General features: G+C 38.2%; 1 protein-coding gene and 2 non-coding genes across 3 annotated transcripts; all 3 read left to right on the plus strand.

Annotated features, from left to right (window-relative positions):
- ipo7 (importin 7) lies at positions 1-27,831 on the plus strand. Its single transcript, XM_077201651.1, has 25 exons — positions 1-525; positions 7,313-7,394; positions 11,844-11,997; positions 12,089-12,247; positions 13,204-13,360; positions 13,460-13,549; positions 16,091-16,185; positions 16,378-16,462; positions 16,552-16,686; positions 17,433-17,532; positions 17,640-17,716; positions 18,763-18,879; positions 19,754-19,843; positions 19,957-20,122; positions 20,211-20,371; positions 21,319-21,447; positions 22,910-22,976; positions 23,060-23,185; positions 23,354-23,451; positions 24,361-24,456; positions 24,703-24,923; positions 25,005-25,213; positions 26,037-26,243; positions 26,452-26,568; positions 26,795-27,831. The coding sequence occupies exons 1-25, from the start codon at positions 442-444 to the stop codon at positions 26,890-26,892; spliced, it is 3,120 nt and encodes a 1,039-aa protein (XP_077057766.1). The 5' UTR covers positions 1-441; the 3' UTR covers positions 26,893-27,831.
- On the plus strand, positions 15,614-15,794 carry LOC143710881 (small nucleolar RNA SNORA23). Its single transcript, XR_013194676.1, has one exon. It is a non-coding gene; the product is annotated as a small nucleolar RNA SNORA23 (small nucleolar RNA).
- Positions 18,518-18,698, plus strand: LOC143710880 (small nucleolar RNA SNORA23). Its single transcript, XR_013194675.1, has one exon. It is a non-coding gene; the product is annotated as a small nucleolar RNA SNORA23 (small nucleolar RNA).
- Positions 27,832-27,877: the final 46 nt, after the last annotated feature.

Raw genomic sequence — 27,877 nt, forward strand, 5'->3', positions numbered from 1 at the left:
GACACTGAAGACTGGAGCAGGCTAATGATGATGACATTTTCGCACTTTTGACCAAAGCTAATGTTACAGATGATGCCATATATGCTGCCTTGTTTTTGTTTACGTTTCTTATACAGATAAGAAGAAAACACAATGCTTAACCGAAATTGTTATTGTGTACACACACCTACGGTCACCATGGAAACATTTTTTTGTATTGTATAATGTAATTTGGAACTCTTTAAGTGAAAGCCAAACGACAAAAACTACAACTCCCTACACGTCCTACTTGTGGAACGGAAATTCGCTGTGGAGAAATTGGCGCTGATCTATCCGGCCCATCTCGGCTGCTCTTCCTTTCGCGCCGGTAGCAGAAGAATTGAGCGTCCATGTGCGCAGCGCCCGCCCGGGACTTCATAGATCACTGAGCCTTCCGAATCCGAGCCAGACCACGACCTAGTAATGGATCTCAACTCTTTGATCGAGGCCCTTCGGGGCACCATGGACGCAAATTTGCGTGAGGCCGCAGAGAGACAACTCAACGAGGTAAAGTGATCGAGTGGTGATGATGGTGGTGGTGGTGGTGCGCCTCGGGCCTTGCGCAGCAGGAATGCTGTAGGCGTCATTAAATTTGAACTAAATGTGTTTTTTTAAAACATTTTTGTTGGCGTATAGCCCTTCAGTAGTATATAATATGAGTTGATAATGTGTTAAAGGGTCGAAATCATATATTTTTAGCGTTCTGTATCACGCGCTAGCAGCTCGTGTCCGTGATCTACGTCACCGCGATAATGGCTCTCGGAAAAGTGATAGTGTTAAACAGACGATATGGCGCTTAAATGTAACATGACTTTGGATAGTTGTTTGGAATGGATACGGATGTGTGCGTCTGTGTGTTTTGAGGTCATGTATTAATGTGTGTGAGCATGTTAAGGCTGTTTATTTGGTGTGCGCGAATGTGCTAGCGCGTGAGATGCTAGGCGCTAAGTTAGTCTCTCACGTGTCAACATGAGGCTGGAGGCTTGTTGTTATTTCATGCTCTTCATAAAGCCTTTCACCAACTTAACTCTCATATTTTCCGTGGTCATATTTAAACCAACACGCGGACAGATTACGATTCTTCTTGAATGTATTAAGTCGCTATTCTAGCACTGTTTGGGCCCATTACTTTAGCAAACTGCGTCAGTATTTTAAAAGTACTGTGGTACCATGGTACAGTGATGTGTCAGATGCTGACATCATGATAATTTGATAAATATGCAAAACTACAACAGTGTCTCATTTGTTAACATTAGCTAACATGAGCATTATATTTCACACGGCCTTTATTACTTTGTTAATGTTAGATAAAAATAGATCAGTAACGTTAGTTAAAAAATACAGTGTTGATCCTTCATGTTAGTTCACAGAGCATTTACTATTGGTTAGAACAATGTATTAGTAAAAGTTGAAAGTAGATTTAATTATGAATAATACATGTAGAAACATTAATTATAAGTTCATGTTAACTAATATAGTTAACTACCAATGTTAACGAATGAAACTTTATCGTAGAGTTACTGATTTAAAAAATACAGAATATGGATATACATGGTATTCCAAGGTATTTACTATGGTACATGTCCTTAAATCGTAGCTTATTTTTAGGACAGTTATATTGACAATCATAATAGATGGTGTTGTCAATTCTGGTTGCTACATGAAGCTTTTTTACATAAGCCTATATGTAATTGTCACTTTAACTTATATTGTTTTTTACATGGCAATACCTTGGTTTGGGGGACATATTAATGGTAATACCATATGAATACAATAATAAATACATTATGGTAATGTCATATTATTGTCATATGATTCCATAATTGTGTGACTCAAGGGATAGTTTCTTTCAATATCTAGTGTCGGTCTAATAGTAGTATCAAAATATGTTGTTGGGGGCAATTGTCATGTACTATGAATATTTAAATCTTGTCATGTGTTCTTGTTTAAAGTAATGTCTATAATAACCGAGGTAGTGCTTTTGATTTCTGGCCTGTGTATTAGATTGTCACCAGACATTTTTGGTAGACGGCAAGTCAGTTATATCAGTTTTTCGCTTGCTTTGCTTCATATGTCAGGATCAAATAGCTATTAGGGTGGTTGGTCAACTTTTATTGTGTGGTATCTAGGTGCTTGGGTTTGTTTAGTAGGATTGGGAGACCTGCGAGTTTCATTTAACAGTAATCTGTATACAGTAGTAGTTACTTGAGCAACATTAGTAAGACAATACCTGAGAGATCAGCCCATAGAATTGCCTGGAAGGGATTTTGAAGAAGTCTCAACCAGGGGCCCTAAGGATGACTTAAAAGTATTTTAAATAGTCAATTATTATTAATATATGAAAATCTAACTCTAATATTAATTCCACTGCTAAAAAACACTAGATGGTAACTGAAAATTTTCCTCAATTATTTTGGTAGCACATGGTAATAAGTAGGTACTAACCCTGTTTCTTGCGATGCACTTCTGTTAGTAAGACTTTTACATCAAAAATTGTCATAATTTCGGTATCAAAGGCATTTTTCCGACGCTAATTTTATCCTCTGATTGTGTTGAATGAAGGGGCGTGTCTGCTTTGAGACTTCAGTGTAAACCCCCACTGCTGTGATTGGCTAACATTTTTACATATGAAATAGCTGAGTATTACAGGTGGAACTCTCTCAAATACTCATTTTTACTAATACAGCTCTCAAGGTTAACTTTTTGTGAAAAGTGTTGATTTTAGAATTATATTTAAATCGTGACATGAAAGATTGCAGTGAAAAGCATGTAGCTGATCATAGACATGCAGTGATCTCCTCATGCAACTCGATTTCTGCTTTCATCATGACTAACGGTGCAAACACAATGTAAATAAGAGATTCATTGATTATTACGAAAGTTATGGCGCAAGTTCAAAACTCAGTTACTGATAAACTCTCGCTCTGTTTGATTGACAGCTCCAGCGACTGTAAAGGGAGCGTTGTTTGATCCTTTTCGTTATATAATTTTATCACAGTTTAAATAACAGAATATTTTTATCCTACTAAGAGAAACAATGTGAAGTTGATAGTTTAGTCACTGGTTTGATTTACTGACACGTAGACAAAGAACATCTGACTGTATCTACATTAATCATTTCAGAAAACTCTAATCAGGCAATAGAATTAAGTTACTTGCATGTTGTGGCATTATTGTCGAGTCCGTATCGTAAGAGTCTGTTTGCAAAGGCTGCGCCGAAATTGCGACTGATTTACCAAAGAGTCCACAGTAAAGGGTACCGCATACCAATAATGCTCCACTGAGACATTCACATTGCTGAAAATAACCACATTCCTAACATTAGGATCCTTTGGAAGTTAATGTTGTTTTTAGTCCATTGATCCTGTATTGCGCTTCTCGTCTCAGTAACACGCCAGTGGGCGGGGCCAAATTTGCAACGATGTAGGCATTGATTTTTTTTCTGCTGAGGATTTTTCTTAATTCTTTAAATAGACACATTCCTAGTCGTTCTCTGGGCTCAGTTACAATAAAAGCTGCTTTTGGACTAAAAGGGAAGTTCATTCTTATAGTATTCTGACTTCTTGTGTCAAAAGCTCAAGGAAAATTTAATTTCTCAGTTCATGACCCCTTTAATTCAAGATGCCTTATATTACCCAGTACTTTAAGTACACTGTAAGTACACATACTGTAAAAAAGGGCAACCAATGTTTTTAAGAACATGCAGTTATAGAATTCACAACAATTCTGCTTTATTTATTTTGTTTATACATGCTGTGTGTGATGATTTGATTTAGCCAGTCAGGCGTTTAGTTGGTTAGTTAGTAGTTACACTTTATTTTAAGGTTTCCTTGTTACAGTGTAATTTTACATTTAAATCATGAGTAATATTAATATCATGTACTTCACTTATTTTAAGGTGGCGTTATGCATATTTTATAGAGATGCACCGATTACAATTTTCTTGGCCGATTCCGATTTTTCATGAGTTTGGCCTACCGATACCGATTTTAGCCGATTCCGATTTCATTTTTTCTAACCACTTTACAGCACACACAAATATTATTTTCTGTGTTCTCTTTAATAGAATATTTTGCATAGAACATTTTTTGAACAACAGACAATCGCTATGAAATATAACTATATAAATTACTCCTGGTGTGGGAAATTCACACACATCTAAAGTGCAGTGTTATGGAAGAACCATTTCTTTCTTTTCACATCCAATATCCAACTAAAGAAATTTGATATATTTAGCAAACTGAACTTCTGTATGAAAACCGGTAATGGCAATAAAATATATATAAATAGCAAATTAAAATAAATATAGCCTTGCAGTATAAAGATATTTCTCAAAACACACATACAGGCTTATTGTAATCACTTGTACATCAATGGCAAGTTTTATTTCGCAAACAGTTCTTCTCTCTCTGCCACATGTCCAGCCAGGCTAAACAAGCGCCAAGCTCGGGCAAGTGGAGCAAGTGCAGGGAAACAATTGGGAAATAATAAAAAGTTTAAATGGGTAAATTTTCTATAAATATTTGAGTCTTCATTTTCTTCTGACATAGCCTACTCCAGTTCTTGTTAAAACACACCAGATATGCAAATTCTGTGCATTTTGTGTGAAGTCATATTTATTTTGTCCATAAAGTGTGCTTTCACTTAAATTGAGCGCGAGCAGCGCAGCAAAAATAGACTCTGCACCGAAGCCCCCGCTTCACTGTTGCTCACGCGACGCTCTGCTCGACGATCACGCGCTGCTCCTGCTCCCGGTGTGAAACGGACGTAATTCACGAGGTTTCCTACATGTGCGTTCTGCGTGCACGTGTGATGCTGATGTTGCGCGATGTTAATCATGCGGCGCCCGAGTGCATTTGACCGGCATAAAGTCGGAATATGTCAGTGACCTGCCGGTCGCCGGTCATGGCCGATCACGTGTAAATCGGCCAATTCCGGTCACCAGCCGATCAATCGGTGCATCTCTATTGTCATGTAAGCACATGCAGTAACGTGTAATGGTCACCTTAAAATAGTGTTACCATGACATGGTTTAGTAACTACATGTAACGTGTAATAAGGACACTGTACAAAAACAACAAAGTGTTACCTTTTATTTAGTTAGTTTAGTTGGTTAGTGCTGGGCGAGAGTGTTTTTTTTTTCTTCTTTGTATGCTTCTTGTTATGAGACCATAATATTATTTTGTTTTTATTCAGCTATTATTGTCTATTGGCATTACATCGCTTACCCAGCCTCATTGCTTTTGATCCTAAAATACATTCTCAAAAGTTTCTAGATAACGCAACATTTTCTTAGGGCTTTTACATGAATTCTTTTGCAAAGTACATTTGATTACGGGAATAAATGAATGGTTATCATGGTCGTTTGGGAATTATTGCATATTAAGGATTGATGCCTGCTGCGGTCTCCTGTGACAGTCACTGTCTGAGCTGGCCGGGCTCCAGGCGGCCCATGTGGACGACAGGCTTGCATTCCCGTGCGCTGACGCTTTAGAGTTCGGGTGAGAACGCTGTCATGGCATTTCAGCCTGCATCCTTTTATTCTGAGCTTGTTACGATAGAATCACCACAGGACATGTTAATCTCAGGACACTCTGTTTTTGAAAGACCATATTTAAATGAGGGAAAACTCTTTGAGATGACCATAAATGGTGGCACTTCATAAACTAGTCCAGCTGGCTAGATGTCAGTGGTTCTTTCCACATAAATCTTAGCTGACTAATGTGTTTTGTAGCTCTATGGTGTTCAGCGTGAGAGGCCAGGAGTGGATGTTAGGGCTGCACGATTAATCGGATTTTAATCGCGATAACGATATCTGCCTCTTTCGATACATTTTAAATAGAGATATTTGCCTTCTCATTATTTATCCTGAAAACGCCTTTTTATTTTTTGACATTTGCGTCAAGTCAACACTAGCGTTGATGTTTGTAGTTGCCAGATGTAAATAGTTTAAATCCCCCAAAAAGAGCTTTTCTTTTACATGTTCTGCCCGGTGTTTTACTTAATTGTGCAATCTGGCAACCCTACACATGCTCACTTTGTCAATTGTCGCTTGGAAGATCTAATATGAAGACAGATCACAATGTAACCATGCGTCATCTAAATAGGGATGGGACGGTATGAAGATTTCATATCACGATTATAGTGACCGAAATTATCGTGATTATCAGTATTATCACGGTTTTGTTGAAACAAGATGAAAGTGTTAAAAAAGAACTGATGCTCACACTGAAAACATTTCAACAAGTTTTATATTTGAGAATCAACGAACAACAAATAAAACGAGCAGCTCTATGCACTTTTTAAAGTAAGATTCTATTCTGTGGCATTTATGACCGTCGTCAATAGCAACATATTATAACCATAACTCATTTATAGTGAGTTATTAAAATCGCGATAATCAAACACTGTTTTAATGATAATTGAATTTTAAACGATATTACTAACCGTCAGTACATTTTATCGTGGTGTATAGTGAAACCGGTAATCGTTCCATCCCTACATCTAAAGTAAACCATGCATTTTGTATTGACTTGCCACCTACAGTTCTTTAAGGTGAATGTAGGTTGGTAAAGAACGCACGAAATGGCGATAGGCCTATTACATTACCACTTTTGATAATTATGCAATTTATATACAAGCCTCTTCTCTTTCTCTGTATTCCTCAAATAAGAATAATCGTGATTAATTATCGTGATTATAATTTTGAGCAAAAATAATCGTGATTATCAGTTTAACCATTATCGTGCAGCTCTAGTGGTTGTGTTGTTTGTTTGGAAATGAACTTGCAAGGAGTTCTCTGAAATGCTGTTTCAGTTCATGAATGCTGCAATACAGGCCTGTTTATTAACATCTACACCGGCAGTTATTATAAAAGGCGCATGCTGAAGAAGCATAACTGTAACGTTGCGCTGTTGTACTGACTGCATTTCTGTGGTGTGACCAAAACCGCTGCTGTATGTGGAAAATAAAGAGATTTTGCACTTTCCATACTGAATATTTCCTTTAATAACAGCCGTAAATTAATAAAAAAAAAGTTGTTAGGGTCAGTTGGGAATTATTATGCAACCTGAATCGCTCTTACATCTAAATGGTTCTCATAAAATGACAAAAAGCACTTGATAAAATGACTTGAATTGAAACTGAAAATGAAAGCCAATTCAAAATATTAATAAAACCATATTAACGCTGATCTACACAGAACTGTAGCTTATATCATTCAGAATCAGTCAGGTGTGTTATGGGAAGTGAAATTGTGCATTTAATACATGTTTGATTGTTTTCTTCTCCACAGGGCCACAGCCAGATGAACTTTGTGTCTACACTACTGCGGGTGACCATGTCGGACCAGTTGGATTTGCCTATAAGGCAAGCAGGTACGGTTACGACCCTATGACCTACATCCTCGACAGTAACCGGTGTTACTCCGAATGCTGCCGTCATATTATTCAAGATGAACTGCACACTCACACCTCCTCCTCGCTGTCACTCCATGAGCGTCTGTTTCTCCTTTAGTATCAGATGTCATATGTTGACACAGAGCTGAGACATTCTGTCACTGTGTGTTTGAATAACACGCACACAGCCTGCATACGTTTTTCACTGAAGTCAGGGGTGCATTTTTAATCTTAGAAATTCCTATGTTTCAGGAATAAACATTTTATTGTCACATCATCCCACTACTTTTCAGATGCTTTTGTGTGTATATATATATATATATATATATATATATAAGGGGTGTAACGATACCCTCACGTCACAATTCGATACATATCACGATGCGATACTCCAAAACATTATTATTGCGATACTCCAAAACATATGACAAAAGGTTGACACAAAATTAACTGTTGATTTAAAATGCTAAATTTGGTGTTACATTGTGTGTGTGTAAATGAATAGGCTTGGACTTGGTGCTGGAAACCCAACGCACAGGACAATAGAGACACCAGAATAAACGTATTCATGATTCTGAAGCTGAAAATACGGAATTATTTTGGACGAATGCTTGCACTCTGTCTCTGACTAGATATATTTAAAATAATGTAGGACATTTGACTCGTAACATCCGACATATGGCAGTATCAGGACACAGAAATATTCCCCCATTGCATTATTATACATTATATTTAACATTATCAAAACATTTTCAAACTCTGAAAACTTACATTTTTTTCTCACACAGTAATTTTTATTTTGGGTGAACTATTCACGATACATAGTCACCTATCCATGATACTTATTGTTGTATTTTTGTATTGCGATATATTGTTACACCCCTAATATATATATGTATTACATGGCTGTTGAATGCCTGATTCTGATTGGTTGACGAATACTCTAAGGTGTGCAATGTTTTTCATTGAAACGCACTGCTAAAGTAGTTCCAGTCAAGGCTTGGATGCATTAGTTTCATATCGCTTTACCAAATGATTTCAGTTATTTCAATGGCCTTTACAGACTACAACAACAACAACAAAACCAAAACCCACAACGACACTGACCAAGCAAATAAATATAGTAAACAATAGGATAAAAACAACAAATTATTTCCAAGTTTTTTGCCACCAAGTTATGTTCTATGTATTAGGCATTTATTTATTTTTTTTTCTTTTCCCACTCAAACGCACACGTACAGTACGGACACACACTCGCAGGGCTGCTCTGATTTTGTCTACAATAGTTCAGCAACTTAAAAAGCTACATGGCGTTTCTCTCTAGCGTGGTGCTAGGTGGTAATCCACACACACTTTATCTCTGTCTCTCTCTCTCTCTACAACTACATTAGACCTCATCAGAACTCGCGCTGAACAAAAACTAAGTTAAACATACCTAACTAACTTAAAAATAAGTACCACCTGACACTATTTGTCATTTCAGTGATCACATGCCCAATTGCAGATCACAGCGTAGCTTCGAGAGAGTGAGACATGAGACGAGTTGCTGATTCAGCAGCAGCGGGCAGGATTACTCTCTTCCGGCTTCATGAACCCGTCTGTTATCGCTCTGCTGTTTGATTGTCTCCGGTCTAACTTATCCTCACTGTCAGCTAATTCTGGTTACATATTCAGCACTCACGCTGGCATCTTTGTGTGCTTTAACCGTCCACTGACTGTATTACACGTATATGGTCTGGCTGCCCTTGAGTAGTGATATTTTTTAAATGATACGATGAATGATACGGCATAGGCTGCTGATGCTGAATAAAGGCCTCAATGAAAACATTTTTTTTACATTCTATATTTTCCCCAAATTCTGTTTAGGTTAAGAACATGAGCGTTTTTCAGTGAAGCTATGAATAGAATTAAAGCTGTTTCTGGCGAGGCCTAGAGTACACCTGCTGGGGTTTTTCAACAGCTGCACAGCTGCATTGAGTTCCTGACATTACTCAGGCTTTCTCGACATCACGTGTGCATTCAAGCATGTTAACCTCAGCCTTTCTTTGTGTAAAACTGGGCTGGGTTTCAAGGCCAACAGGTTTTCAGATATGTTCAGAAAGACGTGCTATCATGCAACTTATAGGCTACTATATGCATTTTGCCGAAAGCATTAAGGTGCGATAGCCGATCACATTTACTTTTGTTCAGTGAATTTTCACGGGCGAAATCCAGTCATTTCAGTAGTAATCCACGTGTTTGAGATCTTTTTTTGAGGGCAATGCATTTCCCCACTCAGATTTCGCAATGGGTTGTTAAAGCAAATTCCCACTGACCAACAGAAAGAATTTGACAGTGACTTATGTGTGATTTTTGCTTCATACATTGGCAATATTTGGTGGGCAAAAAGGTCTATTGTCAATAAAACAGCAGAGTTTCTCTAACATGACCACATGTTTATGCTTATTTTCCAATCAAAGCATAAGCTTTGAGACTGAAGTGGCCGCAGGAATTTACATTTAGTTTTCTCTCCCCACAGAGCATGTGTGAAATTTAGGAGCACATTAAAAAACTCTGCAAAGAAAATGGATTGAATAATGTGTTTTCCCTTGATAAAAAGATACAGGGAGACATTTATAAGCTTTGGCATAAAAAAAAAAATTGTTTGGTTCCGGTTTCCGACCGACCCTGTCAATTTATGTGCAACCCAAATTTATTTTATGAGCTTGGGGAAGAAATAATACAAATTAAATAAATACACAAAAAAAAAACTTTGAGGCGAACTGTAATTTATGTTTTTGTACAGCACCGTTTTTGTATAGCCTGTTGTCCTCCAGCAATGCGAACAAACGAGGCAGCCACTGGCGTTCACACACATCGTTGTTGTCATGTAGATGCACTGCTGCGCTTGTGACAGGGCGCATGAACTGAACGAGCAGAGATGGAGAGAGCCCCGGTCGCGCGCGCGTACTCTCTGCGCAGCCAGGCGACAGTATAGGCTTCACCGTCTCAAAACTTAGCACTGTCTTGCTCTCTCTCCCTCACACATATTAATCAAAATAAATCGACACAATGGCAAGTTTGGAAGACTAAAGTTTCATGTGGAGCATTCGGAGATATATTTTTTCCTGAATTACTGCTGGGTGGGAATTGTGCTAAAATACGTTGCCTTATCTTCTCTGAAAAGCGTTCCACACTGACATATAAGCGTTCCACACTTTAAATAAACGAAAAAACTATCCAGTGATGAAATGTTTTCTGTGATGACACAAATCTTGTGGGATGTCCTAACTTCTGTGATAATCACACAACGCGCACACGTCCGATAATGACGCGTATAATTCGTGAACTAATGACTCATTTGAACCGATTCGTTTTAATGAATGGTTAAAACAACTGATCTTTCCAACACTGAACTCACGAGACGTCTGAATCGGTGTATAACTAATCGGCAACACTTTACAATAAGGCAACCCCGTTTGACCCCGCGCACACATTTAAAATCAGCGCGCGCGTGTGTGTGTAACATGCTGGGACACACAAGGTGGTAGAGTACATGTACAGGTAGGCTATGTTATGAAAAAATAGAGTAGCTTATCCATCGCTACTGTAAATTAAAATTTTAAAAAAAAAATTATTCCTATCCCTTGCTGCCACTGGAGAGGAAAAAGAAAAAAAAGTCCCTACCGACCCATGACCTCAACTGACAACCAACCGGAACCAAACTTTTTTTTTATGCCTTATTTAAAATGATGAGGGAGATTAAATATGCACTCTTACAACCATCTGCAACATAAACACTACAAAGTAAACATTGTCATAATTCATCAACAGTAGATCATTAGCAATCGTTTGTGCAGTATTCCCTGGTGGCGAACTGATCTACAGTGCTGCGTTTTGACTTGAATGTGCAGCGCTCCTTTATTTAATAAAACCATAGCCTTTTGAAGTTTAATAATCACCTCAGGCTATATCGTGATTCAACCCCATATTTAAGACCTTTTAAAAGGATAATTAAGAGATTTTTTTTTTTTACACCATTTGAGATTTTTTTTTTTTTTTACACCATTTGAGATTAAGACTTAAGACATTAAGGCTTGGTTTCACAGACAGATCTTAGACTAAGCCAGGATTAGGCTGTAGTTCAATATGAGCATTTAAAGTATCTTTTATAAACTTGAGACAAAACAATGGCACCGACACATTTTAAGAAATCTGTCAGTGCAAGTTGCTTTCAGTTAATTTAAAACGGCTCAAACATGCATTTTAGTCTGGGACTAGACTTAAGCTTCGTCTGTGAGACCAGGGGTAAATTTCATAACTCTAGGACTTTTTTATTTTATTTTTTTTGCACACATCCCTAAATGCATTTTACAAATGCGAGAAAAAAAAAACCCTAAAAAGTCAGCCCTGGGCCGTCTGTCTCTGACCTCTGTCGTTCTCATTCAGGTGTGATCTACCTGAAGAACATGGTGACACAGTACTGGAGCGAAGGAGATAGTGCAAACACTGAAACGCCTACCAGTAACATCCCTGAAGAGGACAGGCAGTTCATTCGAGACAACATAGTGGAGGCCATCATCCAGTCCCCAGAGCGCATCAGGTAACACACCGTTACACGTACACGGGGGGGCGGGGGAGCAGGGAGAGTCGGATCAATTTCTTCTCTAACCTTTTTTTTCTCACTTTGAAAGAGTGCAACTCACAACTTGCATTCACCACATGATCAAGCACGACTACCCCAGTAGATGGACGGCTATCGTGGACAAGATCGGCTTCTACCTGCAGTCTGACAACAGTGCTTACTGGCTGGGCATCCTTCTGTGCCTCTACCAGCTGGTGAAGAATTACGAGTAAGAGAGGCATGAACACGATTTCTGAGAAACCAGGCTGGTTGGGTCTGATTTGATATTTTACAGTTGCTCCACTTGTATTTGTTGGTGCATTCAGTTTCTGTTATATCTACATTGGTTGCTGTAGTCGTCAACATGATGAATGTTCTACAAATCAGTACATTTAGCCCTCTTAATGGCTTGCTGCCGAGGTGCATGCAACATTTAATGATCAACAAAATACTGATGATTATCAAAAATGATGTCAAGTCTACAACACAGAGCGTTTACAATTTACAAATTATGAGGTTGTCCCATTTTGGTTTTCTGTTTTAACCAAAATATTGACACCTGCTTATGCTAATACCGGATGCATCAGTTCTGTCAAAGCAAAAATTAAAGTCTTCTAAATGGCTTTAGCCTAAACTTTTAGCATTTTCCTGATAAAATAATTTAAGGCATTTCCATTACATACACTTTGATTACTTAATTTTGCATGTAGCCAGGGCTGTCACAATTATGAAATTTGGAAAGAAATAACTGCGTTCATGCAACTATGGTGATTTTAATTATCAGTTTTAGGACTTTGCTGTAAATTTGTGTGCTTTGTTCATTAAATAATTGTCACAAATTATTGATAAAGTTAATCCTTTGCAATGTACAATTAACACCTTTTAAATATTAATTTATTTTATTCTATAAATAACTGAAACTATCCCAACAAACATCTAGCTGTACTCAATTTTGTATTTATTATAGCTGTAGTTAAATTGCATGACTGGATTTTTTTTTTTAACGACAATACTCAGACAAACAAATCAGATTTCGAACCACATTTAGTTTGAGTTTGTATGTATGTTTCTTAATAGTTTAAACAAGTAAACTAAATTGACTGGTATACCAAAAAATGGATTTGGGCATTCAGTGTTGTCCACCAGTTGTCCTGATGCATGTCTGTATTTTTATTTTTTTGTAAGGTATAAGAAGCCCGAGGAGCGCCAGCCGCTGGTCGCTGCCATGCAGATCTTCATGCCAATGCTGAAGGACCGGTTCATACAGTTGCTGCCGGACCCCTCCGGCGAGTCTGCGCTGGTTCAGAAGCAGATCTTTAAGATCCTTTACGCTCTCTTCCAGGTACTGCCGTCATTTCTGTAATAAAGGAGATCACAGCTTATCCAGAAAGAAGCTTTTTTATAGTTTGGTTCTCGCATTAATTGATTGGTGTTTTTACAGTACAACCTCCCTCTGGAGCTGATCAATCGCCAGATCCTGACTGAGTGGATGGAGATCCTGAAGACCGTCGTGGACAGAGATGTTCCTCCGGTAAGGATGTTCTCCTGGTTTTCATAATTTGTCATTTTTGCTAGTGATGTACCACAGTTTCGGTTTGTTTACTAACACATTTGTTTTGTAACAAATACATTTTCCGTTTTGGTCTAAACCGTTTTGGATACTGTTTAATTAGCGCCTCTCCAATGGTGCAATTTTGGCATCTATTTTGTGCACACATCATGGATAAGCTGGGATCAACTGTGTATTGATTTCTTACTTTTATTTGATCTTCATTTTGATTAACGGACATCTTCGAGATTTTCAGTTTATGTCTGAACAAAAACTTAAACACTAAACATAATTTGTAGCGGGCCTGCCATCCAATAGTTGCAATACGTTTTTTGTGCTTTGACAATTTGAAAGCGAAGACGTTTTCATGTCAAAAGTAACAATTTTAAAATGAATTTCAAAGGGTTAATGTCTTTGACTCTTTAATGTAGTGTGAGAGATCGCTGTCGCTGCCTCAGTTCAAGAGAACACGTTAACTGATCATCTCCTCTTCTTTTCTATTAGTTACAGAGCAAAATAAACATTTATGAACGTCAGAGAAGATATATTGAAAGAAACAGGAGACATCAATAAAACAGCTTAAATATGTAGTCACATTTACCGCAAATACTATTTATCTAGAATTTTTTTTAAAGTGCATTTTGCTAAAGTTATGCACTATTACATTTTTACGTAATGTATGTTTTAATGTTGTGAAAAGTTTTTATTGCAGGCACTGTTTAAATGTGTGTGTGTGTGTGTGTGTGTGTGTATATAAATATATATAAAATAAATTGGAGAAACAAATATTGTCATTAAAACGTTTATATAACTGCTTGATGTGCAGTTTAGAACACTGTTTTTGAGTTTTAATAATTAAATAAATTTAATTAGTTCAAGGATTATTTATTTCAGCTAAATGAGAACTTTAATTTTTGGTTTCTGTGATAAATTAATTTTGGTGCATCACTAATCACAATTTGTTTTTGGGCTGTTTACACAATACAGTCTTATACTAAAAATGGAAAACTTTTTATGTGTTTTGGCCATTCGTTTAGATCAGTGGTTGGAGCAATGAGCATTAAATAAAAGTCCTTAACTTTTTCCTGTTCAAAATTTATATAATGAGCGAGTTCATCATGAATCTATCAATCCGTGTTTTTGTCTTATCCTGAACCACTATGGTACACCTATAATAAGTGTTTACATTGGGACTATTTTACACTGGTTCGGATCGCTGCCGCTGCGGAGTAGCCCAGTACCTGCGTGACTCGTCATAGACGTACACAGAGAGAAGTAGTTCCGGCTACAATGTTCTTCCGAAAGACGCATTATTCTGTTAATAAACGCAAGTTTATTATAGCTCGCTAAAGCGCCAAAAACGTAAAAAATAAAGCCTCACATTGATAAAGCCTCACAAATAACTTGCAAGTATTGAGGCCCCAGACAGCAGTCATTTAATAATAGCCTATATTCTTTCTTTTTTTACCTACACACCAGTGGGAATATTTTTAGGTTTTGCATTTCAATTTTGCATTGCAGTTTTTAAATTACAACAGGCCTACTGATGTTTTTGTTATTGTATTTTCAATAATATAGGCTATTATTTGTGCATAAACATATCTGGTTATAGTAAATATACCATTTGTTTGAAAACAACATATTTTGTCATCCTTGCTGCAAGCTTACAAGAGCAATAATATCATTAAATGTGAAGGGGGGCCCTAAAATATTTTTTTGGGAAAAAGGGGGTCTCAGACCAAAAAAGGTTGGGAACCACTGGTTTAGATAATGCAAACTTTTTAAACTGGTTTCAAAGAGCAAGTTTTTGAAAATTATACTGTTATCGCTGTTATTACTTTTATAAAAAATGGAAATATGTGAAACCGGTGACATCAAGCGCATGCGTATTACGTGTTCAGTCTGTAGGCGCGTAGTGCGTCTTTACAATGTGACATTGCCAACTATTGGCCTGGCAATCATAATACAGAGTTTTACAGACTGTTGTCATCTGTGCATCGTGCAAACGTACCCTTAATGTTCTGAAAGTGTCAGTCATTGGCTGTTAGTGGACGGTGTGCGTAGTGTCCATCTACGTTTAGTGCCGTCTCCGGTCTGTGTCTTACGGGCTGTGGGACGGTTCTCATGCCACACTCACAGCCACAGAGCCACTGGAGATCATAGTACTGGCCCAGTGACGTCTAAATGACGGTCTACCACTGGCCAGCCTCCATAGTCTCCTACAAAAGCCTATAAAGGGTTCTACATACTACTAGTTTGTTAAATTTCACATGCTTTTAATAGTATGCAATGTTTACATACTACTACAGTAGTCAACATTTGAAGTGTATCAAAAAAGTTAATAAAAGTTGTCCTAAGACAAGAACAGGTACTGTTCAAAATTCATGTATAACTTTGAAAGGTTTTGATCCACTTCAAATATTGACTATTCAATTTCACATACGTTTTAATAGTATGTAGTGTTCAGTTTTGGCCCCCTGATTGACACGTGATCTTCTAAAGCGCTTCTGTGTGGCTTTGCAGGAGACCCTTCAGGTGGATGAAGACGAGAGGCCTGAACAGCCCTGGTGGAAGTGCAAGAAGTGGGCGCTTCACATCCTCGCCCGGCTCTTTGAGAGGTACAGTAACATAACATCACTTCGTCCCAAGAGCGCTACATATAAAGCTTTCGCAGATGACTCATGGTCCATTTGAATTTCAGCCCACGCTGAGCAGTTGGAAACACTCGATTAGTTATTTTCAGCGGAAGGTCTTGTGTGTTTGAAACCGTTACTGGATTTTCATGCATGTTTTTTTTTTTTGCCCCAAAGGTATGGCAGCCCTGGCAACACAACCAAAGAGTACACAGAGTTTGCAGAGCTTTTCCTCAAGGGTTATGCCGTGGCTGCACAGCAGGTAAACCGGAGACGTAAACCTGATTGTTCAGTGGGTTGTTGACATGGCGTGTGCTGATAACTGATGAACTTTGACTTTGTTTCTGACAGGTACTGTTGAAGGTGTTGTATCAGTACAAGGAAAAGCAATACGTGGCTCCTAGAGTTTTGCAGCAGACACTGAATTACATCAACCAGGGAATCGCACACGCCGTCACCTGGAAGAACCTTAAGCCACACATTCAGGTTTGTAGATGGTGTTATGCATTAAGCAGAGCATTTGTTTGACTTGAGGCAAATGAAAGGGCTTTAAATTCTTATGAAATATTAGGCAAAATAGACCTAGGTCTAGGCGATAATCAATGTGAATATCAATATTTATATATTTACTTAAATGTCCTAAAAGTTAATCGTTCACAATAAGATCAATAACAGGCATTTTTAAATTAAATATGGTTAATTTACATTTCATGCTGACCAAAAAGCCAGTGTTGCCAAATAAAGTGAAATGCAGTAAAAAAATGTAGTTTTAAAATGTTACGGTGTCTTTTTTTAATCAAAAGTATTTAGTTTCTTTTTATAATCAAGCAATATAGCAATTCATAAACTGCCATGTTTAGCCAAGTTTTTGACATATTAAAACAAAACACCACAGTGAACTTCTGAGGGATGAATCAGTATTTTGGATTGATTTCATTGAAACTGACAGTTCAAAAAAACTTTTTGCAGAAATAATAATTCTGAGTGAGATTTCTCATAAATCTGTCACAAGTTAACTAGATAAAGATGCTAACTAAATCATTGTGACTTAATTACTTAAAATATCTCCTTTTTTACTGTTTTGCTAGTAATAAGCCATGAGTGACTGCATTGCAGTGATTTTTACTGCAGGCGTATTCTTACCTAAAAACTCATTAACCATGGTAAAATTACTGTAAAGCACTGCCTCATGTCATACAGTTTATCCAAGTTCTTGTTGTGTCTGGTTTCAGGGAATCATTCAGGATGTGGTGTTCCCCCTCATGTGTTACACAGACAGTGATGAAGAGCTCTGGCAGGAAGACCCTTACGAGTACATCCGCATGAAATTTGGTAAGAGCAACACCTTATTTATCTGAATCACAAAAATATTCTTGCGGAGTAGAAGACCAAAACCAGATCGATCTGCTCATGCTTTCTCTTTTTCTGCTTCCACTTAGATGTCTTTGAAGACTTCATCTCCCCAACCACTGCAGCTCAGACGCTTCTCTTCACCGCTTGCAACAAAAGGAAGGAGGTGGGTGTTTGGAAGCGCCATCTGGCATGATGAGGCCTATGACGTGATTGTGTTTGGCTGAATTTTGTGTATATCTTACTGCCAACACTCATGTATCCAATCAGCACCCTGCTGCTCCAACAGAACTTTAGATGCTTCTGACGCCAAGTGGAAAGAGCTCGTTCGCAATCTCAGAGCTGTCTCTCTGATTCAAAGGAAGCGCTTTCCTTTCTTTGTAATGTGATATGTTTTAATATAGCTGCAATCAAGGTTCAAGCTCAAACGGCTATAGATGGTAGTTATACAGTGGCCTCTATTGACAGATTAATTATAAGTACTATATTACAGTAGACAAAGAATATTGTCTCTAATTGGGCAGCTATACATTCAGTCGTGTCTGGCAACTTGACAAATGTTTTCAGTTAGATGGGCATTTTTCAAAAATATTGTATTAGAATATTTGGGCTTATAAAAACAAATGTTCAAGTATTAGTTTATTTAAATTGTTTAACCAGAAAGATAATTTTTTTTCAAGTTTTTGTCACTATTTCTTAAGACAAGCTTAAGATAAGGCAATATACAAAACAAGCTTTCATTATATCTTAAGGTTTTCTTTTAGTTAAAAACATTAATGTGCAAACAAAAAAATATAAAAACACAAGCATTCAAGCTCAAGCAGCACAAAGAGGACCGAACGTACATAAACAATTTAAACACAATAACCATATGCCGACTCGATTGTATCACAAGTTTATGTTGTGTGTAAGCAGCCTAAGAGTTTGAGTTCAGCCTGTGTTCTGAAAGTGTCAGTCATTGGCTGTTAGTGGACGGTGTGCGTAGTGTCCGTCTACGTTTAGTGCCGTCTCCGGTCTGTGTCTTACAGGCTGTGGGACGGTTCTCATGCCACACTCACAGCCACAGAGCCACTGGAGATCATAGTACTGGCCCAGTGACGTCTAAATGACGGTCTACCACTGGCCAGCCTCCATAGTCTCCGACAAAACCTACACATGACATGAATCATGAGATGTTTTGAAACGCATGTTAACTTTCTCATTGTATAACAGGTGCTGCAGAAATCCATGGGCTTCTGTTATCAGATCCTCACTGAACCCGCCTCTGACCCCAGGAAAAAAGACGGCGCTCTTCATATGATCGGCTCGCTGGCTGAGATTCTTCTCAAGGTGATTTTGCATTACAGTTCAGGGTGCAACGTTAAGGATTTTTTTTTTTTAAATACTCCTGGTTGGGCCAGTGGTTAAAGTTTTGTGCCCCTGCCAACATTTTCTCAGGCCTCTCCCCAAAAAAATTCAAGAGATTTTTATTTCTGACCTATTTAACCTTGTATTCTAATAAGCGTATGACAAAAACATTTTAGATACCATTGAAATTTCTAAATTCTCGTTTCCAATTTCAAAATATACAGGCCTAACTAATATGAAGTGCAAACAATATTAAAGAAGAGGGCTCAGTCAGAACAAACAAGTACAATAAAAGAACAAACAAGTAGAATAAAACAAAGATACAGTGCTTTCATTTTTTCATGTGGGTCTAAAAGTTCTCAGGTGCAGTAACTGAATACTCAAATATACACTGGCCAACACTATATTTAATTCATACAGTGAAGACTATACAGATTAATCTCTGTTAAAGCTACAAAAGCTATACAGTTAAGTGTGTGATCTGTCTATTATCTGTCTTTTTGTTTAATTAACATTGACTCAAACAGCAGCTGGTTTTTGCTGTCATTTTAAGGCCGAATGCACAGATCCAATATACTGATGCACGTTTTCTTTCTCAACTGTTTACCTTCACACAAGACATATACTCATGAGTATCCTAATAAACAGTTGGTTGAGGATTTTGACAATTTTGTGTCCACTCATGCTCACAGATGCCAGAAAGAACATGATTTGCTCTTCGCGATGGTTGAAAATCGCTTGAATGTTTTAAATTTGAAAGGCCTTAAAACGCGTGCAAATCATTTTCAATCCAGCCTAGAATACCAGCGCAGCTTCTTGGGTAGTTGTATTGATGATTTTTATTTTTTTCAATCAGAGGAAGATCTACAAAGACCAGATGGAGTTCATGTTGCAGAATCATGTCTTTCCTCTGTTCCGCAGTGAGCTGGGTTACATGAGAGCCAGGGTGAGAGATGTGCTCATTGCGGTCACTAACTCTTGCGTTATTAAAGAATTATTCAATCTTGAGTGGTGCAAACGCTGTCGACTTGTCTTACTTCATGGTAATTCTGCCTCTAGGCCTGCTGGGTGCTTCATTACTTCTGCGAGGTCAAGTTCAAGAGTGACCAGAACTTGCAGACAGCCCTCGAGCTCACCCGCCTGTGTCTGATCAACGACAACGAGATGCCTGTGAAAGTGGAGGCGGCCATCGCCCTCCAGGTCCTCATCAGCAATCAGGAGAAAGGTGAAGATTTCACTCGCTTATCCCTTTTATGGTGTCCTCCCTCCATCTTGCAATTATTTGAGATGGCTTTGTTTGTTTTCCCCATCAGCCAAAGATTACATCACCCCCCACATTCGGCCTGTGATGCAGTCACTCCTCCAAATCGTGCGCGAGACCGAGAATGACGATCTTACCAACGTCATCCAGAAGATGATCTGCGAGTACAGTGAGGAAGTGACCCCGATCGCTGTAGAGATGACCCAGCATTTGGTGAGAACTGTTTTATGAGTCAATGCAAGTCTGTTTCAGGCCATTTAAGACTTGTAATGGCCTTAAATTTGATAAAACAATTTAAGTTTACCAAATTTAAGGCCATAGCAAGTCTTATAAACATTAGTCAACAATTGAAGTGGATCAAATAAGTTCATCAAAGTTGTCCTAAGAAAAGAACGGGTATTGTTCAAAATTCATGTGTAACTTTGAAAGGTTTTGATCCACTTAAAATGGTAACTACTGTATATTAAATGGTATAAGAAAGTATTAGTTATAATTTCAAGAGGTCTTAACAAAATTCCTGCTTTTCAGTCCTCAAATTTGTGTCTTAATGTGGTTATTACATTTCAAAAGGTGATTTATTTAATGAAACATGAACACTGCATGTTTAAAAGTAAAAACACATTGCTGTTGCACGTTTTACATGCTCATGTCTTCTGAGTTATATGAATGTATATCTGAAGGAGACCGACTGTCGTGGATGGATTATTTTCATATTATCTCCACATAATGCCTAATAAAGCAGTGTTTTTAAGTGCAGGGCTGTTTTTTACCGGGGAAACTGCTATATTTCTGTCAGACTGAATTAGCATTTTCATTTTTTTGCCGTTTTTGTTTAGACCAATGTGAAGATCAACCCATATTTTTACACCGCTCACACGTAGTGTTGTAAATGTTAACAGGTGGATTGATAAGAAGCTAATGTGTAAAAAAAAAATATATATTTATTTAAAATCCTTTTTTTTTTTATTGATTTCATGTAATATTATAATTTTCTGAGATTTTGAATTTGGGGTTTTCATAAGCCATAATCATCAAAATTATAACTTTTGCACGATATTATAATTTTTCGAGTTTCACGTGTTTTTTAAAATATTTATTTATTTATTTATTTGCGAAAATCTTCTTGGAGTAAACATTCGTGCTTGATTCCTCTCTCTCAGGCCATGACCTTTAACCAAGTGATCCAGACGGGGCCTGATGAGGAAGGAGGTGATGATAAAGCAGTGACCGCCATGGGCATCCTCAACACCATTGACACACTGCTGAGTGTAGTGGAGGACCATAAAGAGGTGAGAAAAAAGAAACATGGGCGGCAGCTGTTCTTCCTGTTTCTGACCTGTAGAATTACTTCCAGCCGCCCACACTCCAAGGCAGAACTGTCTTTAAATAACCTTGAGGAAATCAATCTACATTTTATATAGCAAATGCTTTCACTGTGTACAATTTCATGATAATCCATTTAATATGAATTTTGAACTGAATGCATGATTAAAAATGTATGAATGTCATTTATTTATGAAAGAAAATGAACCATGTGGAATTTATGGAGAGATGGCACAATTAAACTTCCTTGTAGAGCTTTGGATATACAATGTGTATATATATACTGTTGAGAATCTGTGTTTTACTAGTACTTAATATTTTAAATGTTTATTGACATTTTTATAAAGTATTTATAAACATTTTCACGTTCATTTGGAGATTGAGTGTGAAAATATAAGCTGTATCTCCAAATTCTTGTGGAAAATTTGTTTACAAATATTAATGGTTGGTGTGATTATTATTCGTGAACTGAAGCAATCATTCAACTTCAAAGTTGCTTAAATATTAAAGTGGATCATGACTTATCTCTGACATATGGTTTTTAAACCATTATTACAGGTATTTACATGCTTTATGTTGAGTCTTTCCCCGCCGTTTTGATAATTTTCACAATTTCATGGCCCCCAGATTATTTTGTTTTATGAATATTAGTGTATATAGAGTATAAGTATAGAGCCTCTGTTTTAAGGAAAGAAATGTATTCTCGGTGCATGCATTCTTATTGATTAACACTTGAATGTGGGTAAGTTTCATTTTAAAAAAAGCAACATTTTGAGCAAAAATCTGAGAATCGCATTTTTGTCAAAGATCACACAGAAAAATGCTACCCATCAGATTGTGCTACCAGCATAACATTAATGTGGTGTGGCCTTTATTAATGTCCAGACCTAACCCTATACCCTTAAAACGATGCAAATAAAGTATTCGTACCACAATCTGATAGGTAGCATTTTTCGTCAAGACGCCTGATCGGGTTAAGAACGATGATCAAAACGTAGATCGAGTCCATCAACACCCCCAAAGCTTCACAGTCCTGTAGCTCGACATTCCTATCGTCCTGGCCTGGGTCGACATTTCATGCGGTAATGTTAGGCGGTTTTCATTTATAAGCAATTTTTACTGTTTGATGATCGCGTTATTTTACACGTGCAGCATAAGCAATGCTTTTATCGCTTGTTTCGGTTTCTTCGTCTGTGTTTTGATCCAGAGATTCTGTACTCTTTCAGAAGATGAGTTATAGCGCCCCCTACAGTGTAACAGTGAAAACACAGAAATTCAATCAATGGTGGGGAAAGGGTTAAAAAGCCAATGTGCTATGAATTTTTTTTTTGACTGGATGGTTGAAAACGCACTTTAATCATTGCACAAATATCTGAGCAGAGACGCCACTGTTTGTTAACACACACACTGCTGATTGGCTGATTTCAGATTACCCAGCAGTTAGAGGGCATTTGTCTGCAGGTGATCGGCACAGTCCTGCAGCAGCACGTCCTGGGTGAGTTTCACTAGTGGGAAAGCCTGTTTTGTGTGACCGTTTTTTTGGTTGTGTGTTCATTGTTTCGATGTTAATGTTCCCAGAGTTCTACGAGGAGATCCTGTCCCTGGCCCACAGTCTGACATGTCAGCAGGTTTCTCCTCAGATGTGGCAGCTCCTCCCTCTGGTCTATGAGGTCTTCCAACAAGACGGATTCGACTATTTCACAGGTAATGCATTTACTTTGCGTGTTCACTCGATGAACTTCCTCCTTAAACTGTAAACAGAACGTCAGGGAGATTACACAGTTGGTTTAGAAATGTGACGGTTGTTTACTTTAATGCATAGATATTAAAAATCCAAGGGAAATACTTCATGTACTTTTTTTTTTGTTTCAGATATGATGCCACTTCTCCATAACTACATCACAGTTGACACAGACACGCTCCTGTCTGACACCAAATACCTTGAAGTAATCTACAGTATGTGCAAAAAGGTACAGCAGTCCCTCTACTTTAGTACAAACCAAAACAAAAGTCAGCAGTTTGTTTTTTAACAGTAAATGCACTAACAGTGTATCTGCAACGTAAGTACTGATCAATATAAGTGTGCTTTCACATTCACAACTGCCTCATTTAGTTGGGTTGAATCGCAGTAGAGTTCGTTTTCCCCCTCGGTGTGCTTCGTTTGGGCATGTGTGAAAGCAGCAATCGCACTCGGGTGCGCACCAACAAGCGTTCGAGGTGGTCTCGGTACGCTTTCAGACGAACTCTAGAGCGGTTTGTTGACAGTTTGCACTATCATGGCAGCTCGCGGACAAACGTGGAGTTCTGAGGAGGTGCGGAGAATCATAGAAATTTGGTCTGATGACCATATTAGCTCCCAACTCTCCAAAACTCATAAGAACAGCGAAATATTTGCTTTGCACGCAGTCGTCGCTCCATAGTAAAAAGCTGTCTGCCGGATTTTCCTCCTCTTTGTTAACTTCCGGGAGCTCTGGAATTTTCCCGCACGTTAATTCTGACCAATCGAAGTGCAGTTACCTCTGGCCAACGAGTGATGTGGATGTTGTCACGTGACTTCATTTAGGGTTCGTCTCAACTCATCATCTGATTCGGACCAGAGCAATCAGTGTGCTGTGGAAAGGAACCAAAACGCCTGAAAATGATACAAAGTATTATTTTTCGCCCTTAGTCCGGACCAAATGAACCGAACTACAGATGTGAAAGCACCCTAAGATACCTACTTCTGCCTAATATGGATTAAGGTTAAGTTTAGGGTTAGCATCAGGGTGTTAGCATTATAGTAAAGCAGGACTAGATTAAAGTGCAACTGAAAAGTCCTTGATTTTAAGAAAGTGTGGCATTGACTTTGTTTTAATTAAACTATGTGTGCACCCAATCAGATTTTGTCAGGAGACCCAGGGGAGGACCCAGAATGCCATGCGGCCAAGCTCTTGGAGGTCGTCATTCTACAGTGCAAAGGTCGTGGTATTGACCAGGTGCGTTTCTTGATGTTAGATTTGTCTTTCTAGCAGTGATGTATGTAAACCAGAGATGCAGAATATATTTTTTTGGCATACATCCAATCAGTTTGGACCTCAAGTCTTCTCCTGTATCTTACAATATGAGGATACCAATTTTTGTTTAAACTTTCAACTGTTCCGTTTCAAAAGATGAGATTTTATGACTGTTGATTCACATGTCAGGCTCTACAGAGTTAATGAGCTCGGTGTCCATTCCTGCAGGTGGTGCCTTTGTTTGTAACGACCGCTCTGGAGCGTCTGACACGTGAAGTGAAGACCAGCGAGTTGAGGACCATGTGTCTGCAGGTGGCCATCGCTGCGCTCTATTACAGTCCTTCTCTTCTCCTCAACACACTGGAGAATCTGCGCTTTCCCAACAACACCGAGCCCATCACCAACCACTTCATCTCCCAGTGGCTCAAAGACATCGACTGCTTCCTCGGGTACACGCTTCACACCGTCAACATCTACCGTGACAAACGTTTCTCAGGGCAAGAGTAACATGCCATCGCTGTTCTTTGCAGGCTCCACGATCGTAAGATGTGTGTGTTAGGACTGTGCGCGCTCATGGATCTGGACCAGAGGCCACAGGCTGTTAACCAGGTCGCAGGTCAACTCCTTCCCGCAGCCATCCTCCTGTTTAACGGCTTGAAGAGGGCCTACGCCTGCAGGGCTGAGCACGAAAATGATGAGGACGACGATGAAGAGGGCGGAGAGGAGGAAGATGAGACTGGTAAATGGGCTTTTGCCAAGGCTTCTATTTTAAGCTTCTAAATTAAAGGTTTTATGTATTAGTTGCAATAATGTAGTAATATAAAATGATACATTGCATTTTTCTGTCGTGTGCAGATATTGTGCATTGTTATTGACAATGCACAATCTGTTATCTGTTCAGAATGGATACTATTTTTTTTTGTCTCTGTAAAACAAATTATGCAACAAACATTAGACATTTTTATTTATGTAGCTTGTTATACAGTAGATTGTTTCCTAACAGCTTCACTGTAATAAAAAGGAAAATAACTGTTAATGTTGCAAAATTAGACTTAAGCCGTATTTGACATTCAGCATTCAGCTCAATTTGATTCAATGTTGATTCAGTTTAATAACAGTGTTTGTTGCAAAGTTAAGTAATTAAACCAATTTGATTCAGCTGTAAAGTAGCTCTACAGAAGACAAGTGTCATTATTCAGCTGAAGACAGTTCGTTTTGGTATCTGATAGTTTCAGTGGCGTTAAATCAGTAATATTTCTGAATAATAATTGTCTATAAAGTTTAAGTATTCATATAAAATGCTACATTGTCACATGACCTCATAATGAATATTTATTTTAAAAAAATTCTCCAATTTGGTCATAATTGATCATTTTTTGCTGTCTGATCAAATAAGGAGTCAAGCTTGTATTACATCGTTAATTTGTCGCACTGGAAATTGAATGTCAAGTCGAGCAGATTGGTATATTTGATATATTGATGCATTTCCCTTTTTTTTTCTCAATATAATTAACTCGAATGTAGAGTTTTACTGACATGTGACTCATTGTGTACTTGTGCAGCGGAGTTGGGCAGTGATGAAGATGACATAGATGAAGAAGGCCAGGAATACCTTGAAATGCTAGCTAAACAAGCAGGAGAGGACGGTGACGATGAAGACTGGGAGGAAGACGACGCAGAGGAGACCGCTCTTGAGGGTTACACGACCTCGGTGGATGATGAAGACAACCTTGTTGATGAATACCAGATCTTCAAAGCCATAATACAGAGTACGAGTTTCACTTCTAGTGTGTATGAAATAAATACAGTGGTCAACATTTTGAAGTGGATCAAAACCTTTCATCAAAGTTATACATGAATTTTGAACAATACCCGTTCTTGTCTTAGGACAACTTTGATGAACTTTTTTGATCCACTTCAAATGTCTGATACTGTACTTTAAAGAGCATTTTACTCAGACTGCTCTCCCTCCTTCAGATGTCCAGGGCCGTGACCCAGCATGGTACCAGGCGCTCACACAGTGTCTCGATGAGGAACAGAGAAAACATCTTCAGGATATCGCAACACTTGCAGATCAGCGGCGAGCAGCACATGGTGAGGCAAAACGCTGTTTTGAGTAATCGATTGCGCAGCAGTTTTTGTTCCCCTCTTGACATACCAAAACACCAGAAATACATTTTAGCAGTTTTCTGCCAGATTTTGGACCCAAAACATGTTTGTCAAACTCTGAAAAGCTCAAAATACACTGCCAAAATGTTACCTATTTGCTCAGCTTTCTGATTTCCCCCCTTTTTTTGCTTTTGTTTCTGATTGTTTTTAGAATCAAAGATGATCGAGAAGCACGGAGGATACAAGTTCACAGTTCCCGTGGTGCCGTCCAATTTCAACTTTGGTGGCAGCGCCCCTGGGATGAATTGAGTCCTCTCTTTCCCTTCCCCTTTCTAACTGTGACTGAATGTAGTGAAATGAAAACACTTGTGTTGCTCCCTGAAGTAGTGGTTCCAGAACTGGTTCTTCTTCTCTCACTCTTCAATCTGACTATCAAATTTAAACAGCACCAGAAGATGTGGGAAAGCAACCAAATGCAGCCAATGCCCGGGAAAACAAACCAAGAACTTGAACGCTAAGCAAGTGGGGGGAAAAATAAAGCTCTGAACAATGTTGTCCTATGGAATCCAAAAATTAGGAGAGATACCATAACGGCAGCTCCCACACACATACTACGGGGGCTAAAGAATTGAAATCGAGGCGTAACGTCAAATTCATTGTCACTGTACGGGCCAAAGGGCCTTCTCAAGATTATACCTCTGGCAGTAGTGTGTCAAAGTTTTCTTCATCAAAAAAAAAAAAAAAATTCTCATATTGTACATAACTAGCCAAGGCACTTGATTTTTAAGTTGCCTGGTCAAACAACCAGAGGCATTTGTAAGGTGTCAATGTGTATTCAAATGTAGCATATTGGATACTTGTCATAGCACTATGTGATGCCTGATCTCTGTAAATTAATGACTAGCACTTTCATATTGTTCAGGTCTCTTAGCCTTCTGTATCAGACTGCAAATTTTTTAACTCTGTTGAAAACTATTTAAGAATTGGAACATTGTTACCTGGACGGTGACTTCTCCTATAATGGTTGGTGTTCAGAGGGCTTCAATAATAGTGTGTGGCAATCATTTGCTGCTTGTAATGATGTTTTAGGCTCCAAACAAAATGCACTTGGTGTTCTGGATAATGATATTGTTACAAGCACCGTCATTTAAGTAATGGAGCATGAATTGAGGAGGTCTCAAGCATTTGGTTGATGTATGGATGAACCATCATTATACACAACATTAAAAAAAAAAAAGCAGCTTTAAATTTGAGATTGGTTCGTTTCTCCTGTAATTTCTTATTGGTTGTTTCT

Source organism: Siphateles boraxobius, unplaced genomic scaffold (genome assembly GCF_051911475.1).
Source record: "Siphateles boraxobius isolate OS27281-9 unplaced genomic scaffold, OSU_SipBor_1 48, whole genome shotgun sequence".
In the NCBI taxonomy this organism is placed as follows: domain Eukaryota; kingdom Metazoa; phylum Chordata; class Actinopteri; order Cypriniformes; family Leuciscidae; genus Siphateles; species Siphateles boraxobius.

What these genes read in the sequence shown, in the direction of transcription:
- ipo7 (XM_077201651.1), top strand. Translation starts at nt 442, where the DNA reads ATGGATCTCAACTCTTTGATCGAGGCCCTTCGGGGCACCATGGACGCA. An exon ending in TCCTTTACGCTCTCTTCCAG is followed by an intron (nt 13,361 to 13,459) that starts GTACTGCCGTCA and finishes GTGTTTTTACAG; the next exon opens with TACAACCTCCCTCTGGAGCT. An exon ending in CATCAGCAATCAGGAGAAAG is followed by an intron (nt 20,123 to 20,210) that starts GTGAAGATTTCA and finishes TTTCCCCATCAG; the next exon opens with CCAAAGATTACATCACCCCC.